General features: G+C 48.4%; 1 protein-coding gene across 6 annotated transcripts in view; it reads left to right on the top strand.

Annotated features, from left to right (window-relative positions):
- The window catches only part of Tanc1 (tetratricopeptide repeat, ankyrin repeat and coiled-coil containing 1), a 229,452-nt gene that overhangs the window by 196,776 nt on the left and 18,520 nt on the right, over positions 1–14,156 (top strand). For all 6 annotated transcript variants that reach the window (XM_052723607.1, XM_052723606.1, XM_052723610.1 and 3 more), the window contains exons 17-19: positions 284–520; positions 1,568–1,753; positions 3,999–4,077. In XM_052723607.1, coding sequence (XP_052579567.1) covers positions 284–520; positions 1,568–1,753; positions 3,999–4,077 — 502 coding nt within the window. The remainder of the gene's footprint in view (positions 1–283; positions 521–1,567; positions 1,754–3,998; positions 4,078–14,156) is intronic.

The following is a 14,156-nucleotide window of genomic DNA, read 5'->3' on the forward strand; positions in this document are numbered from 1 at the left end:
TTCATCACACTGCATGCAGTTCTGTTTTCCATTATTTAGATGAACTTGGGCAGTTCTCACCAGTAAAGACGCGCATTGTACACACACACACACATGCTCATGTGTGCACGGACACTCAACACACTCATGCACATGCAGTAGTGTGCGTGCACATATTTGTTGCTGCTGCATTTCAAACTTGAGATCTGTTAGAATACAAGCATTGCAGAGACTGCCCTTCTTCCCAGATGTTGTTAAGACTAACACATGTATGAGATGTTCATCCTGTTGCGTTGTCCAACAGGTGAGCCGGCTCCTGATTTTGGGAGGGGCCAACGTGAACTACAGGACGGAAGTGTTAAATAACGCCCCCATCCTGTGCGTCCAGTCTCACCTTGGCCACGAGGAAGTTGTTACTCTGCTTCTGGAATTTGGCGCCTCCCTGGATGGGGTGTCGGAGAATGGTATGAGCGCCCTCTGCTACGCAGCTGCTGCAGGCCACATGAAGCTGGTGTGTCTGCTGACCAAGAAAGGGTCAAGGGTAAGCAGCAGCCTTCTGGCTGTGGAGGGTGACAGCAGGGTGGCTGAGGGGGTGGGAACCATCTTGGTGGGAGCCCCAGGCGAGAGGCAGCCGTGTGTGCCTGAGCTATTGGTCTGCTTGCGCTTGGACCAGGCAGATCTCTGGCTACTGAATTTATTCTAGACTCTAACGGGGCGCCACAATTGTTTGGAAGATTATTCAGAAATGTGTGTGTGTGTGGTCTGTCTGTCTGTCTGTCTGTCTGTGCACATGTGCGCTGGTGCCATGCTGTACATGAGTTCAGAAAACAGCACTGGAGGGAGTTGGTTCTCTCCTCCTACTGCGTGGGTCCTGGGAATTAAACTTGGCAGGAAGTTCCTTTCCCTGGTGAGCCGTCTTGCCAGCCCTGTTGGAAAGATTTTAAAAGCTCGCAGAGTTTCCCTGTGACGAGGCAGCAGAGCTGGGCCCTGGGCTCTTCTTCAGTTCTAGGCCTCCCACCTTGAGATAAGGAATGCTGAGGGTGTCTGCCACCATCAGGCCCTTAGGAGGTGTGCAGCACTCACGCATTTCTTCTGATTAGCTGGCATCTTCCGGCTTTGTGACTTTGATTTATAAGCCGGCGTGTCCCTGGTCATCTACCTGCACATTCCCCTTTCTGTCCTGCATCCTTTAGATCTGTGATCTCTAGAGCCTTCCCTTTCTTTGGCTCCCTGGTTCCATGACCACAAGTCTCAGAGCAGCCTGAAATTACTTCATCTAAGTACCCCACTGGGAAGCATAGGACTTTGTCTGAGGGTTCAGTCTCTGAGCTCTGTGTAGTTTGCTGAGAGATGTGTGCGTGAGGAGACTCTCTTGTGGTTGCCAGTCCCGCAAAGGGAACCTGGGGCCTGGATGTGCGTCCTTATCACAATGAAGGGGGTCAAAAGTCCAGTGCTGTCCAGAAAGACAAGTCGGAATGTGAACCCTTGTCCTTTTGAAGCAGTGTGAGTCTGCTGATAGCCTTCACGGGACAGTCATGTTCTCGGAGCAGAGGGGATGCTCACCTGGTGCCCTGCTTCTGCTCCCCAGGTAGACCACTTGGATAAGAAGGGTCAGTGTGCACTCGTCCACAGCGCGCTGCGGGGCCACAGTGACATTCTCCAGTACCTGCTGAACTGTGAGTGGTCAGCAGGTCCTCCCCAGCCTGGCACGCTGAGGAAGAGCCAAGCCCTGCAGCAGGCACTGACAGCAGCCGCCAGCATGGGCCACAGCTCGGTGAGTGGGGCTCTGGGCTTGCTTCCTGAGGTAGGAGATGCTGTAGCCCAACATCAGTTGTCCGGTCACCACAGCCTTCTAAGTGGGGAGCTATGGCAACAAGAGGAAGCGGCGGTTTCAGGAAGTAGCTGCTGACCTTGCTTAATGAAGGGCTTCTAGTGATACTCTAGCCTGCTGTGAGTGAGGCCCGTGGACTCATGTGCGTGGGACGAGCAGAGCGCTTTCTTCCCACTCAGGAGCTCTGGTGGGTGTTCACTGTTTCTCTGGTTCTTCCTTCCTCTCCTCTACCCTGCTTTTTCCGCCCAGCCCCTTTGGCGCCTTCTTTTGTCCTTATAACTTTTAGAAAATAATCTCATGGAACCCTAATTAAAATCATTCTTGAGTGGGTGAAGAGTTTTTAAAAGGGGGGCTTGGGTGCGTCGAGAGCCTGGAAGTATGCCCATTGTTCGAATTTCCTGCACCAAAGGGGAGATTCAACACAGTGCTTCTTTCTGATGGATGTCACTAGCTTTAGGTTTGAAGATTTGATTGACATCAGCTGGCCTGTGTCCCTGCTTTGGCTGTGGATATAGTGGCATTTGCTCCCACTTTGCTGTGTGTGTTCCCTCTCTTGGTTATCTTTAAGCAATTGGAGGTGCCAGTGTTTGGTAATATTCTTTCCCCCCAAAATGACTGGAATTTGAATGCCAAGCTGGCTGACTGATATCTGGCACTTCTACACGATGGCGGATATACATATAAGCATGCATTGCTGGCTGGCAAACATTTGGCATGCCTAAATTACAGTGTTAAATACACACATCTGAAAATGTAGATGGTTTCCTATTTTATTTGTCTTGGTTTTTTAAAACAAGGCCTCACATAGTCTAGTTACTGTAACACTGTCTTCCTGCCCCTCCCTCCCAAGTGCTGGAATCACGGACGTGGGACACTGTGCTCTGCCTCCTCCTTCAACCGTCTGAATGAGTAGCTCCTACAGGTCATCACGAGGAGGTCTGTGAGCACATGCACACCCACGCATGACACACATGCCCCCCGTGTTTGGAAGCAGTCCTTCTCTTAACTCATGCCCACCACTTAGGAGCTGGCCTGGAGAACACGGAACAGAAACTCCCTCCGCACAACCAATAGCCACTTCAAGCAGGAAAGCATGATTTCTTAGCCAAAAATCCCAAAGAGGATATTAAGTTCCTCATGTCATCACAGCAAGCAGCCACACTCTTCAGCGACTAAAACACAGCACACACTGAATCTTAAACCTCTGGAGGTCAGAAATCTAAATTCAAGGTGACAAGAACCAGGCTTCTCACTGAAGGCTGCAGGAGAGAGCCTTTCCTGGCTTTCATAGCTTCTAGAAGCCACTGCCTTCCTTAGCTCAGACCTGCTTCTTCCATCTTCGGGGTACACGACCCTGCTGGGTGTCCCTATGCCTTCCTGCTCTGACCCAGATTCCTCCTGTCCCATCCTTACGGATGTTGTGGTTGTACGAGGTTTGTGACAGACTGTATACCCAGACAGTTCCACATAATCACTCCATTTCAAGGTCTGTGATTTCCTCCCGCCATTCAAGGAGCACCCAGAGCTTCTGGGGATTAGGAGGAGACCCAGTCAGCAGACCGCAAACAATACAGATTGGGAGCTTGGAAAATGGCTTTGTCGTACTCTCCCGTCATTCAGGATGATGCTGGCTCTGGTCCAGAGCACAGCTACTTCATCTCTCTCCAAGAGCAAGCTTTCCTGCCTCTAGCTTGTGACCTGCTCTGCTCCTGGACGGGAAGATGCCCAGAAGGGAGAGGGACGGTGCTGTCAGAAGAAAAATCATTTGGATAATACTAAAAGGAATTTTTTACTGTAACAAGTATCTATCACCTTGTTTTCCTTCCTTGTGAGGAATATACTAATGGTGATTTATGCAGAAGCTGCACTTTCTGTGATCTGCTGGGCCCTTTGTTGATTACGTTGGCATATTTGGGTCATGTCGGAATTCATTAGAATTCTGAGTACCTGGTAATCCCGAGCAGAGTTGCTGAAATGCACTGAGGTGGTTTTATTTTTTTTAATTCTCCAAGTGAAAGTGTGAATAGCCTACGAATTATGCTTGCAAATGGTTTTCATTCTATTTTCTCTACTTGTGCAGCACACGATTATAATGGTTAAAAAACAACACTCTCCCCTTTGATATATGGGCTATAATAAGCACCCATTGCTCCGAGACCTCATTAAATCACCTTGCCACGTCTGACAGGTAGTCCAGTGCTTGCTGGGAATGGCAGAGGAACACGGAATCGAAGTCAATGGCACCGACACATTGTGGGGAGAAACAGGTAATTATGCTTCCACTGTTTGTATTCTGGGGCAGCTTGCGTGGTGTCTCGGCCCTGCTGGGGCCCGATTGTCTCAAGAATGACTGGTGATGCGTGTAGTCCTGTTTTTATTTTGTCACGAGACATTTGGAGCTTAAAGCCTTTTCAGATTGCCAAATGAGTAGTAAAACTTCCCTGGAAGCAATAAAAGCAACTCATTTTGAGTTAGAGCAGCAATTACCACGTACTTGAGAAACATCAGGTGGAAATGCCTTAGTAGGGCATTGGGTTTGCACGTGTCCAGACTTACCTGATCCTCCTTTGATGCCTGCCAGAGGAGCCAGGCAGCGGTCCCATTGTCAAGGGAAGCCTGGGTGGCTCAGTAGGGAAGTAGTACTTGCTCTGCCTTGTAGAATGAGGGTAGAACTCAGGTCTCACAGCCCCATATAAACTACTGAATGCAGTCCATAGTCCCTCTCCGTTGGTCTGGGGAGGAGGGCTGAAGGTGGGAAGAGAGATCACTATTCAGATTAATGAAGTTACTGCTGCTTTGAAAATTTCCATTCGACAGATGTAACCAAGATGCTTAGAATGCTTCCCGACTTGGTACGTGATGCATGTGATTGCCTTTTCTCTTACACAGATCTGTTTCTAATGCTTCTAAGTTCTTTCCTAACAAAGCAGATGGTGGTGTGGAGAGTTTATTAGCTAGCTCACACATGGGAGAAGCCTCAGAGATTTTCCTGGTGGGAGTGCAGGCCTGCCCTTCAGAGCCACATGGCTCGCTCTGGGAAGCCACCATCAGCTGGCTTCGTATCTCTTGCTGTGGACTGAAGGAGGAGTGAGGCATGGCGTGAGTTGCAGAGAAAGTGTAGGGCTCCAGATGGTGTGGATCGGTCCCGAATTTCTGTTCCCTCCCAATTCAGAGTCTGCCAGTCGGTTGATGTCTAAAGAGACACTTGAGAAATTAAAGAGTTCTCACTTAAAAACAACAACAACAAACCAGTCAGTCACATTTATTAACTCACAGTTTCTGAGAGTCGGAAGTCTAGGCTCAGCAGGGCTGGGTTTTCTGCTTCAGGCTCTTACCTGCCCATAATGTTGGCATTGGCTTGAGCTGTGCTCCCGTCAGGGACTCATCCAGTTTCTAAGCGGCTGTTGATAGGATTTATCTCCTTGCAACTGTACATGAGTCTGGTGGAAAGCCACAGATTGGGTCAGCCCTTCTCTTATAAGGCCTTATGGGCGATCTTCAGACTTTGTGACCTAGAAAGCAGTTCTAGTCATTAGTAAGGATTTGGATGAATTTAGTCAGCCGAGAGGTTTTTGATTTGGGCGTTTTCCTTTTTTTTTTGAGAAGTTCGTACAACATCTTGATCATATTCTCCTTCCCAGTTCTTTTCCAGAACCCTTCCTCACCCAACTTTATGCTCACTCTTTCTCTCAAAAAACAAAAGCAAACAAAAGTGTGCTCACGAGTGCAGTCAGTCTCTCTCTCTCTCTCTCTCTCTCTCTCTCTCTCTCTCTCTCTCTCTCTCTCTCTCACACACACACACACACACACACACACACACACACACACACACAAAACCATGGAGTCCCTTTTGCTTTGGCCAACTGCTCCTGAGCATGCGCCCTGCCCTGGAGCGTGGGTTGGTATACCCAGTGTCATTCCATTGAAGAAACTGATTTTCCCTCTTCCAGCAACTATCAGTTGCAAATAGCTTCTTGGCTAGGGGTAGGCATTTGTGCCCAACACTCTGACTGGGGGAGTCTCTTAAGTGGGACTTGGGGTCAAGCTCAGCATGGTTCTTGTCCCAGGACCCAGTAGTTGGTGGGTTAGCTGAAGTTCTGATTGGAACTCTGGGCTCAGACTCCAAGCAGTCCCAGATCTTTGAAGTTGGAGGGGTGGATGGTAGGCAAGAAGTTGGGGAAGGGGAGTGACCTGTTCTTGTGGATGGAGACAGGCCTGGCTGGCCTGGAATTCACTATGACAACCAAATTAGCCTCTAGCTAGTGGCCATCTTACTGCCACACCTTTCTTAGAGTTAGGATTATAGGGGTGCACCACCGTGCCCAGCACCAAGAGTTTTATTGAGATAGTTTTACATTTTAACGTTCAAAGTAAGAAAAGGCAAGGTCGGCTGTCTGTCGGGCTTAGGGGACCACTGCACCTCTCTAGGGATCGTGTGCCGATAAAACCACGGCGCCATTGCTGACATTTCCTTCATCCCTGATAACCACTGTCCGCCCCAAACCTTCCTGCCTTCCACAGCTGTACATGTCAAGGGAGCAGCCTGAAACCTTGTAAGGCATGGTTTAGATGGGAACATCAGCAGCTCCCTGTGCTGTCTGGAAGCTGAGGTCCGTGTTTTTATTTGGCCGTGGGGTCTACTGCCTGACTCCAAATGTGGGAATGAGAGATGCGTGAGGGAGTAGGCGTCATTGTGACTTCGTGCACCCTGCAGTGACGGTGATTGCAGGCGCCTCAGCCTGTGTGCCGTGCACTCCAGCCTGGCCGGTCTTCAGTGTGGGTGGGGTGGACTCCACATGCCGTTCAGTTGGTCCTCACCACTGTAGGCGTTCTCAGCGGTGAAGGTGGTTACTTGGTCAGTGGTTTGCTTGGTCTCCATTCCTGAGTGTTCTCAATAGTGCTTTGTGTCCAAAACATCCCAGAGTGTCTTGGCCACAGCACAGGCCAGGATCCCGAGAGTGGCTCCTGTGTAGGGTGTGGGAAGGTGGAGGAACAGCTGGGTTCTTTGTGTGGAGAATACGCTCATTATTTCTCCTGGAACCCTTGTATCTATTTACAAGTCTGCTCAATGTAGATGTAGTCATAAACAACTTGGCTTCAAGATGTTGGCGGGCTTGTAAGGGTGGTTTGCACGTCTGTTTCAGGCTCACCCGCCCGTCATAGAAGGGTGCACTGTTTGGTGTTCAGTGTCTGCTCTCAGAGTCGTGAGGTGCTCAGAGGTGGGCGCCGGCTCCTGTACAAAGTCCTTCCCTACTGTCCTGTCAGGACAGACTTGCCGGCTCTGTGTACCTTCTTGTTCACAGGGTCCCAGTGTGGCCATCACGGCCCCTCCTGGTTGTCTGAAGTGATAACTGCTCTCAGCCAGTGAGAGAAGACCTCATGGCGTGAGGTAGTCGGGAGGAGGCATGGTCCTGTGCCCTTCTTTCTCACTGGAGCATCGCACCTCACTGCTGAAAGTCCACACACGTCATCATGAAGGAGCTGGCTTAGCAGGGCGAGAACTTCATTACAGATTCTAAAGACATTCATCGACAACCGTGTTTAGTCTGGGCACTGCAGGGAACCCACAGGTTTTACAAAACTCTAAGTGCCTGCTGATTTGGGGGAGCAGAGGGCTTTGCTTAGAAAAATCTTCCCTTTCATGAGGCTGTGCTTCTTGTCTGTCCAGTGTTTAGAGACAAACCCTTCAAAGTGAGTTCTGTATTTGAGATAGCTCGGCGATACTGCCTCCCCCGCTTCCCTTCCTCCTCCTCCTCCTCCTCCTCCTCCTCCTCCTCCTCCTCCTCCTCCTCCTCCTCCTCCTCCTCCTCCTCCTCCATGGAGAATAAGGAGTGTGGCCTGTGAACAGAAACTGCACCACCCTTGAGGCTGCCGCTCTGTGATATACCCACAGACTGTCAGGCAGCGATGGTCCCACAGTTTCTGGGCAGCCCGAAACATGGCACGAGCCCATCAGATGCCTGGGTTATCTGTCTCAGCATTCCACAGCCATGACCAGTCAGTCAGTCCTGGCTCCCACAGAGTCCCGACTGAAATGAGTTACTATTTCCATGTCAGTGTTTGATGTGAATCAGCCTAAGCCGAAATGACGAGGGACACTTAATCGATGACCTCATGCTGTGCTGTGGGAATTGACATACCATGTTTCCAGACTCTGTCCGGTGGGAGTCTGCACTCTGCGTCTGGCTGTTAGCCTCCCTCTTGGGTCCTGTTTTTCCAGCCTGTTCCTGAGAGCAAAGGCTTCCTCCCCACAGGTCTTATTAACCTCAGTGTGCAGCTCCCTCCTCAGGACAGTTGAGCTGTTGTTCTAGGAGGAGATGCTGTGGTCCACACACTGTGAGCTTCCCCAGGGCTGGACTGCCTGTGGTTCTTGCTCCCAAGTGATACCTGGCCTAGTGCTGTCCTGAGGAGTTTCCGTAGGGGTAGAGGTGTTCCCACTTGTGCTATCAGAGGCACACCTGCCTGTGGCTGCTGAGCAGAGGAACGGACGGTGTTGGTCCAGTCAAGGGCTCGCCATGTGGGTATTGACCAAGTGGGAAGAGTGAAAGAAAAAACTCTCACAGCCTTAAGGCATGGGATATTCATTTTATAGAATTCTGTGGGGGAAATATTTGGTGGATAGGGGCAAGACAAGGAGCCAGTGGTGTGGGTTTGTTTGGTGGTAGTCCTGTCCTGTCTGCCTCGTTGGATTCACAGATGAGCGCTTGTGTGTGTGTGTGTGTGTGTGTGTGTGTGTGTGTGTGTGTGTGTGTGTGTGTGTGTGTGTGTGTGTGAGACAGAGACAGAGAGAGACAGAGAGCACAAATGGGTTTGGCCTGCCAGCTAATAGGTGTGTTACTTCCTGGTGCAGTGTGGGTGTGGCTCCTGCTCCCCCTTCTCCTCCTCCTGGTATCTATAACATCTCCTTCTCCTGGGCCCTTACCTGTTCTCCAGCAAGCTTCTGTGTACTGACTTGGTTGCTTCCTCAGAGGCCCTTTGCCTGGGCTTTGAGAATACAGGATGTTAGCTGTCTCTGAGGGCTGTCCTTTTCCTGATTTTGAAAGGGGTGTCCCAGCATGTCCCATCAGAGTTAGTTATGACTGACTGAGATACTTTGTGTAAAGTGCCAAGTCTTTTGTTTTGAGTCTGTGATGTTTGTGTTGGTGAACTCTTGCAAAGGAGTTTGGTCATCGTTGTTAATTGGCTCCCATTGCCAAAGCTGCTAAATAAAGATGCTTGATTTGCTGCTGTTCCTAAGGTGAGCCAGGTTTTCTCCTCTGTAAGCGAGTGGGAGCTTTGGGCTGTGGTGTGTGTGCACGCACACCACGTTTCCTACTTGGGTTGAAGTGCTAGTCCCACTTCACTGTTGGCTGTTTCTGGGTGGGACCTGGCCACCTTTGTCCCGAGTGCCCTGTCAGATGGCTGCTGTGTCCACAGGCCTCCAGTCGTAGGGCAGGATGTTTGCATATACCTGTCTCCACACTGGACCACAGAGCTGGGAAAGGGTGTTTCCTCCTTTGTGACTTAAGTGTTCCCTTGTCTGTGGGAACCTACTTTCCTTTCCGTTCTGTGGCCTTGGAAACCTGGGTTTATCCATAGCTGCCTCAGAACATAAACAACCGAGTGCCTTATTATATTACTTTAAAAATGACTACTTTTTGTTTTGTTTTGTTTTGTTTTTTTTGTTTTTCGAGACAGATTTTCTCTGTGTAGCTTTGCGCCTTTCCTGGAACTCACTCTGTAGCCCAGACTGGCCTCGAACTCACAGAGATTCACCTGCCTTTGCCTCCCGAGTGCTGGGATTAAAGGCGTGCGCCACCACTGCCTAGCTGTGACTACTTGTTCATTTGAATTTTATCTTTGGTTTTTAGGTGGGTTGGGGGTGGGGCTTTTAGTAAGAATTTATATCTTAAGCTTGCTGGGTTCAGTTTGGTCCTTAAACATGCAAGTTGTGTGTGTGTGTGTGTGTTTATATATTGTATGTGTATTTATACATTGCATGTATAGATATAAATATGTGTGTATATATTTTTACATATATACATGTATATATGCCTGCAGAAATGTGTATATACATATATATGTACATACATATATACATATGTGTGTATACACACATGCACACACATATCCCTTATTTAAAATGCTTGGTGCCAAAAATTTGGATTTGTGGATTTTCCAGAGGATGGGATATTTGCATAATTGGTGATGTTCAAAGATCTAAAACTTGGAGCATTATGCTGCTGTTTTTGAAAAGTTTCATGTTTTAGATTTAAGGATTTGGAATACTCACCCTTTATGCATTCCCCTTAGCGCACAGGCCAGGTGAGAGACGGGGAGAAAAGCGCTTGCCCAGTTCTTTCTGGGGGTCTATGGAGAATGTGTGTGACGCTAACCAAGAGATGTGACACGCCCTCCCTTCTTTTCACTGACACCCAGTGTGATGTCCCGCACATGACTCTGTCCAGCTCAGCTTGTGCTCAGCTGTAAGGGAAAGAAGGGCAGACCGTGAGACATGTCTCCATGCCTTTAATGGAACGAAGCATGCCTTTGGTGTCTTGGCAGGTAGCTGGATCTATCCAAAGTGTGAACATTCTCAGCATGCTTTAGGAGTGACAGCTGTTCAAAGCTCTGGTCCTCAGACAGGTTTTTAAAGGAGCAAAGCGCATGTGAAATAGGATTAGTGTCATCTGTACTTTAGGAAATTGTGTTTAGGTTAAATTTATGTTTTTTATAGCACACATTATTCCCAAGGCCTATTTGGAATAATATCAGAATAGGGGCCAAAGGGAGGCAGGACTCAGATCCAGGTAACAGCTCGGATGGGCATGCTACGCAGTGGTACCAGTGTGCCCTAAGATGTACTGCCCTTCTGGCCTCAGGAGCCCCGTGGCCAGAGTGAAAAGGGAGCACAGCCATGGCAGACTGTTCTTCTCGTCCATGGGAGAAAGCAGGCAGCCCTGAAGGAGCATAGTTGTTGCGGTCTTCTTCAAAAGACGCCCACAAGAAGTTGGTGAATTCAGTGTCTTTAGAGCTGACTTCCCAGAGGCAACAGAGGAGTCAGGAATTCAGATGGCAACCAGGCTTCCACTTCTGCATGGCCTTGGGCAAGCCAGTGAACTTTTCTGGGCCTTTCTTTCCTCATTGGCAATAGACAAGACTAGCACTTGCCACCCAGGCGTTGCTTGTGTATGAAATGGATTCATGGATATGCAAAGCCATGAAGCGTTGCATACAGAGCTCTTCACACATGGCATAGTGTGTCATTAAAATGGTTAGTGGGGCTGGAGGGAAGAAATTCAGTATATGTATATATGTGTGCATATATGTGTGTGTATGTATATATATGTATATATATATATAAAAATCTATGCCTTAGTAATACTAATTTATTGTAACTCTAGCTGCATATACTAGCTGTCGAATATCTCTTAGCTTCTGAGTCCAGCAGAACACCTCAGTCAGGTTCTATTTAATCTCTATAAGCACACTTAGAGGAGATCACTTTTTTGTTTGTATGATTGATTGTTTTTTTTCTTTTTGTTTGTTTTTGTTTTTGTTTTTCGAGGTAGAGTTTCTCAGTGTAGCTTTGGTACCTGCCCTGGATCTTGCTCTGTAGACCAGACTGGCCTCGAACTCACAGAGATCCACCTGGCTCTGCCTCTCCAGTGCTGGGATTAAAGGCGTGCGCCACCACCGCCCGGCTGAGATCACTTTTAAGTGCACTTTCATGAGGCTGAAGGAACTAAGCTAACAGAAAGTTGTACCTCTTACACTAAGTCACAAAATGAATCCCTGTGGAAGCCAGGAATTTTACCTGGCCGATAGATTAACCTGGATCATGCTCTCAAACAAAACAGAAAGCCCTTGGCTCGGGAGGTGGTTCAGTGAGTAAAGAGCTTGCTGTTTAAGTACAGGACCCAAGTTTGGATCCTCAGAACTGCTGGAGAAGCTGGGCACGGTGGCATGCACCTGTAACCCCACCTACTGCTTGCAGATCTGGGGGTGCGGTGGGTTCTGGAGGCTTCCTGGGAGGCCATTCTCACTAGAATGGTAAGCTCCTGCTTCACTGAGAGGCTCTGTCTCAAAAAGTGAGAACAATAGAGGTCAATACATTTGATGTTGACCTCTTGGCCTCCACGTATATTCACGCAGGCAAATACACAGACACACGTGTGTGTATGTACACACATGCACACATGGGGGCCAGTGGCTAATAAAACTAAAACTTCCGTGTACTCAGCAGTTAGTTTTGAGACACAGCCTTCACTGGTACACAGTCTCATTTCCCTTAACCTACCAAATGAGGGGCCCTCACCGTAATTCTTGCCCCTACAAATGGCTGTGGATTATGGAAGACTCGAAAAAATCAAAATGCAGAAGAGACACTGAGCTGCTTTCTTCAGAATTTGTTCACTTTCATTTGTGTGTGTTGTGAGCAGCATCAGCCTGTTCAGTGAGGAAGCTTGGGGCAGCGCTGGCTTCATTCATGAGGGCAAGGGCAGAGCGCTCCCTGGAGGGACCTCCTGGGGCTGTGCTGGGGACGCGCTTCCTTCCCCAGGGCCTAGAGCGCTGGCTTATGATGCAAGCGCAGGATTTTTTATTTTTATCTTTGTTTTCATCTCACCCTTTAAGTTGGTGAAGAGGAGCTGAGATATGAGCCCCAGCTTTGTAGAGATGAATTTATAGATCTTGGAGAGTCTGTTTTGTGTCTTTTTCTGTTTTGTGTGAGAACCCTGGCCTCCCTCAAGGATGGACAAAAATGCCTAAGAAATAAACTAGGAAAGTCGTAGCCCTGTTCTCGGACAATTGCAAAGACATGTTGCCTTGCCTTTGGGTGAAGGCACCACTTTCAGGCACCTTTCTGAAATACCCGTGTGATAGCCCCGTCTGAGTAGGAGGGCATCCTCTCCCCTACACACACACACACACACACACACACACACACACACACACACGGGTAATTTCTAGTTTCATTTTACCTTTTAGATTGGTAGTTCTCAATCTGTGGGTCACAACCCTTGGTATCAAGCCATGCTTTCACAGGGGTCTCCTCAGTCCATCGGAAAACACAGATATTTACATTACGATCCATAACAGTAGTAAAATTGTAGTTATGAAGTAGCAACAGAATAATTTTATGGTTGGGGGCACCACAGCATGCGGAAATGTATTGAAGGGTCGCAGCATTAGGAAGGTTGAGAAGTGCTACTGTTGATAAAATAGCAAAGAAATCCAACCCTTCCTTACAGCCTTTGCTTTGGTCCTGTGCTTTACTGTCGTGCTGTGTGGCCACTGTGCCCTGACCAAGGGCCAGGCATCACCATCCCTGTCATCTCCTGGTTTCTCCCTCAGCCACAATGAGGTGACTTCTCTGAGAACCGTGCTGCTTACTTTTAACATTAGTACTTCTGGTTTTTTTTTAATTTTTATAAAAACGGGAAAGGCCAGTATCACATGGAAATAAATTGCACACATGAACACACACATATAAACAAAACCAAGCTGTTTTGCTCATGGTGACCTGGGAGTGGGAGGAAGTGTGTAGAGCAGAGGCAGACTCTTGCTTAAGAGCCATGGCTGGCTATGAAGGTCAGTTTGGATTCTCCACATGCAGTGTGTGGAAGATGGTAGTCTGGTACGGAGGTGTGGTCTCTGTCACCTTCTCTCCAAGTCCCCGGGTCAGGTCTAAGAAGCAGAGGAGGGGAATGAGCATCCCTGACTGGATCCTCAAGCTGAGCCACCTTGGGCCGCGTCAGTGACACACCCTTGTGTGTTTGAGTGACAGGTCTGTTGTAACATTTTAGAAACAGCCCTGTTGATGCAATGACTCTGTTCCCAGCAAGTTGGCAGTTAAGGGTGGTTTCTTTTTCTTTTTCTTTTTTTTTTTAATTAAATCTTTGCCCAGAGAACTTCAGTATATAAAAGATTCTGCCAAATGATCCATTTTATGGTGCAAGGAAGTGTTTCTCAGGGATGTTTTCAGTAAGCTCAGATGGTTGAGTGTCAGTCAGGTTTTTCTTAAAATGAACATCTGCCATGACGAGTCTACTCATGCTCAGAAGACAGCGCTGCTGAGGTGAAATTATTCAAGATTGTCAGGGTAGGGAATGTGCTTTTTTTTCACGATTGAATCACACAGATGATGTCTTGTTAAGGGTTTGCCAAGTAAAAAAAGCGCTTGTGTCTGATGCGCTTCAGTGCTGTGTGCTCACCCAGACCGGGGGCTTCCCTGTCATGTGTTTTTGTATTTTGTTGGTGGAAGAGAAAACATCAGTGCCCTCCTCTCCCACCCTGGTTTCGTGTCTTTCATGCCCCAGCCTCCACTCCTTTCTTGTCTGGTCCAGCTGAGTTCACTGACCCTCAT

The sequence above is a fragment of the Peromyscus californicus genome, unplaced genomic scaffold, assembly GCF_007827085.1.
Source record: "Peromyscus californicus insignis strain IS unplaced genomic scaffold, ASM782708v3 Scaffold_7__1_contigs__length_154581171, whole genome shotgun sequence".
NCBI classification, from domain to species: Eukaryota; Metazoa; Chordata; class Mammalia; order Rodentia; family Cricetidae; genus Peromyscus; species Peromyscus californicus.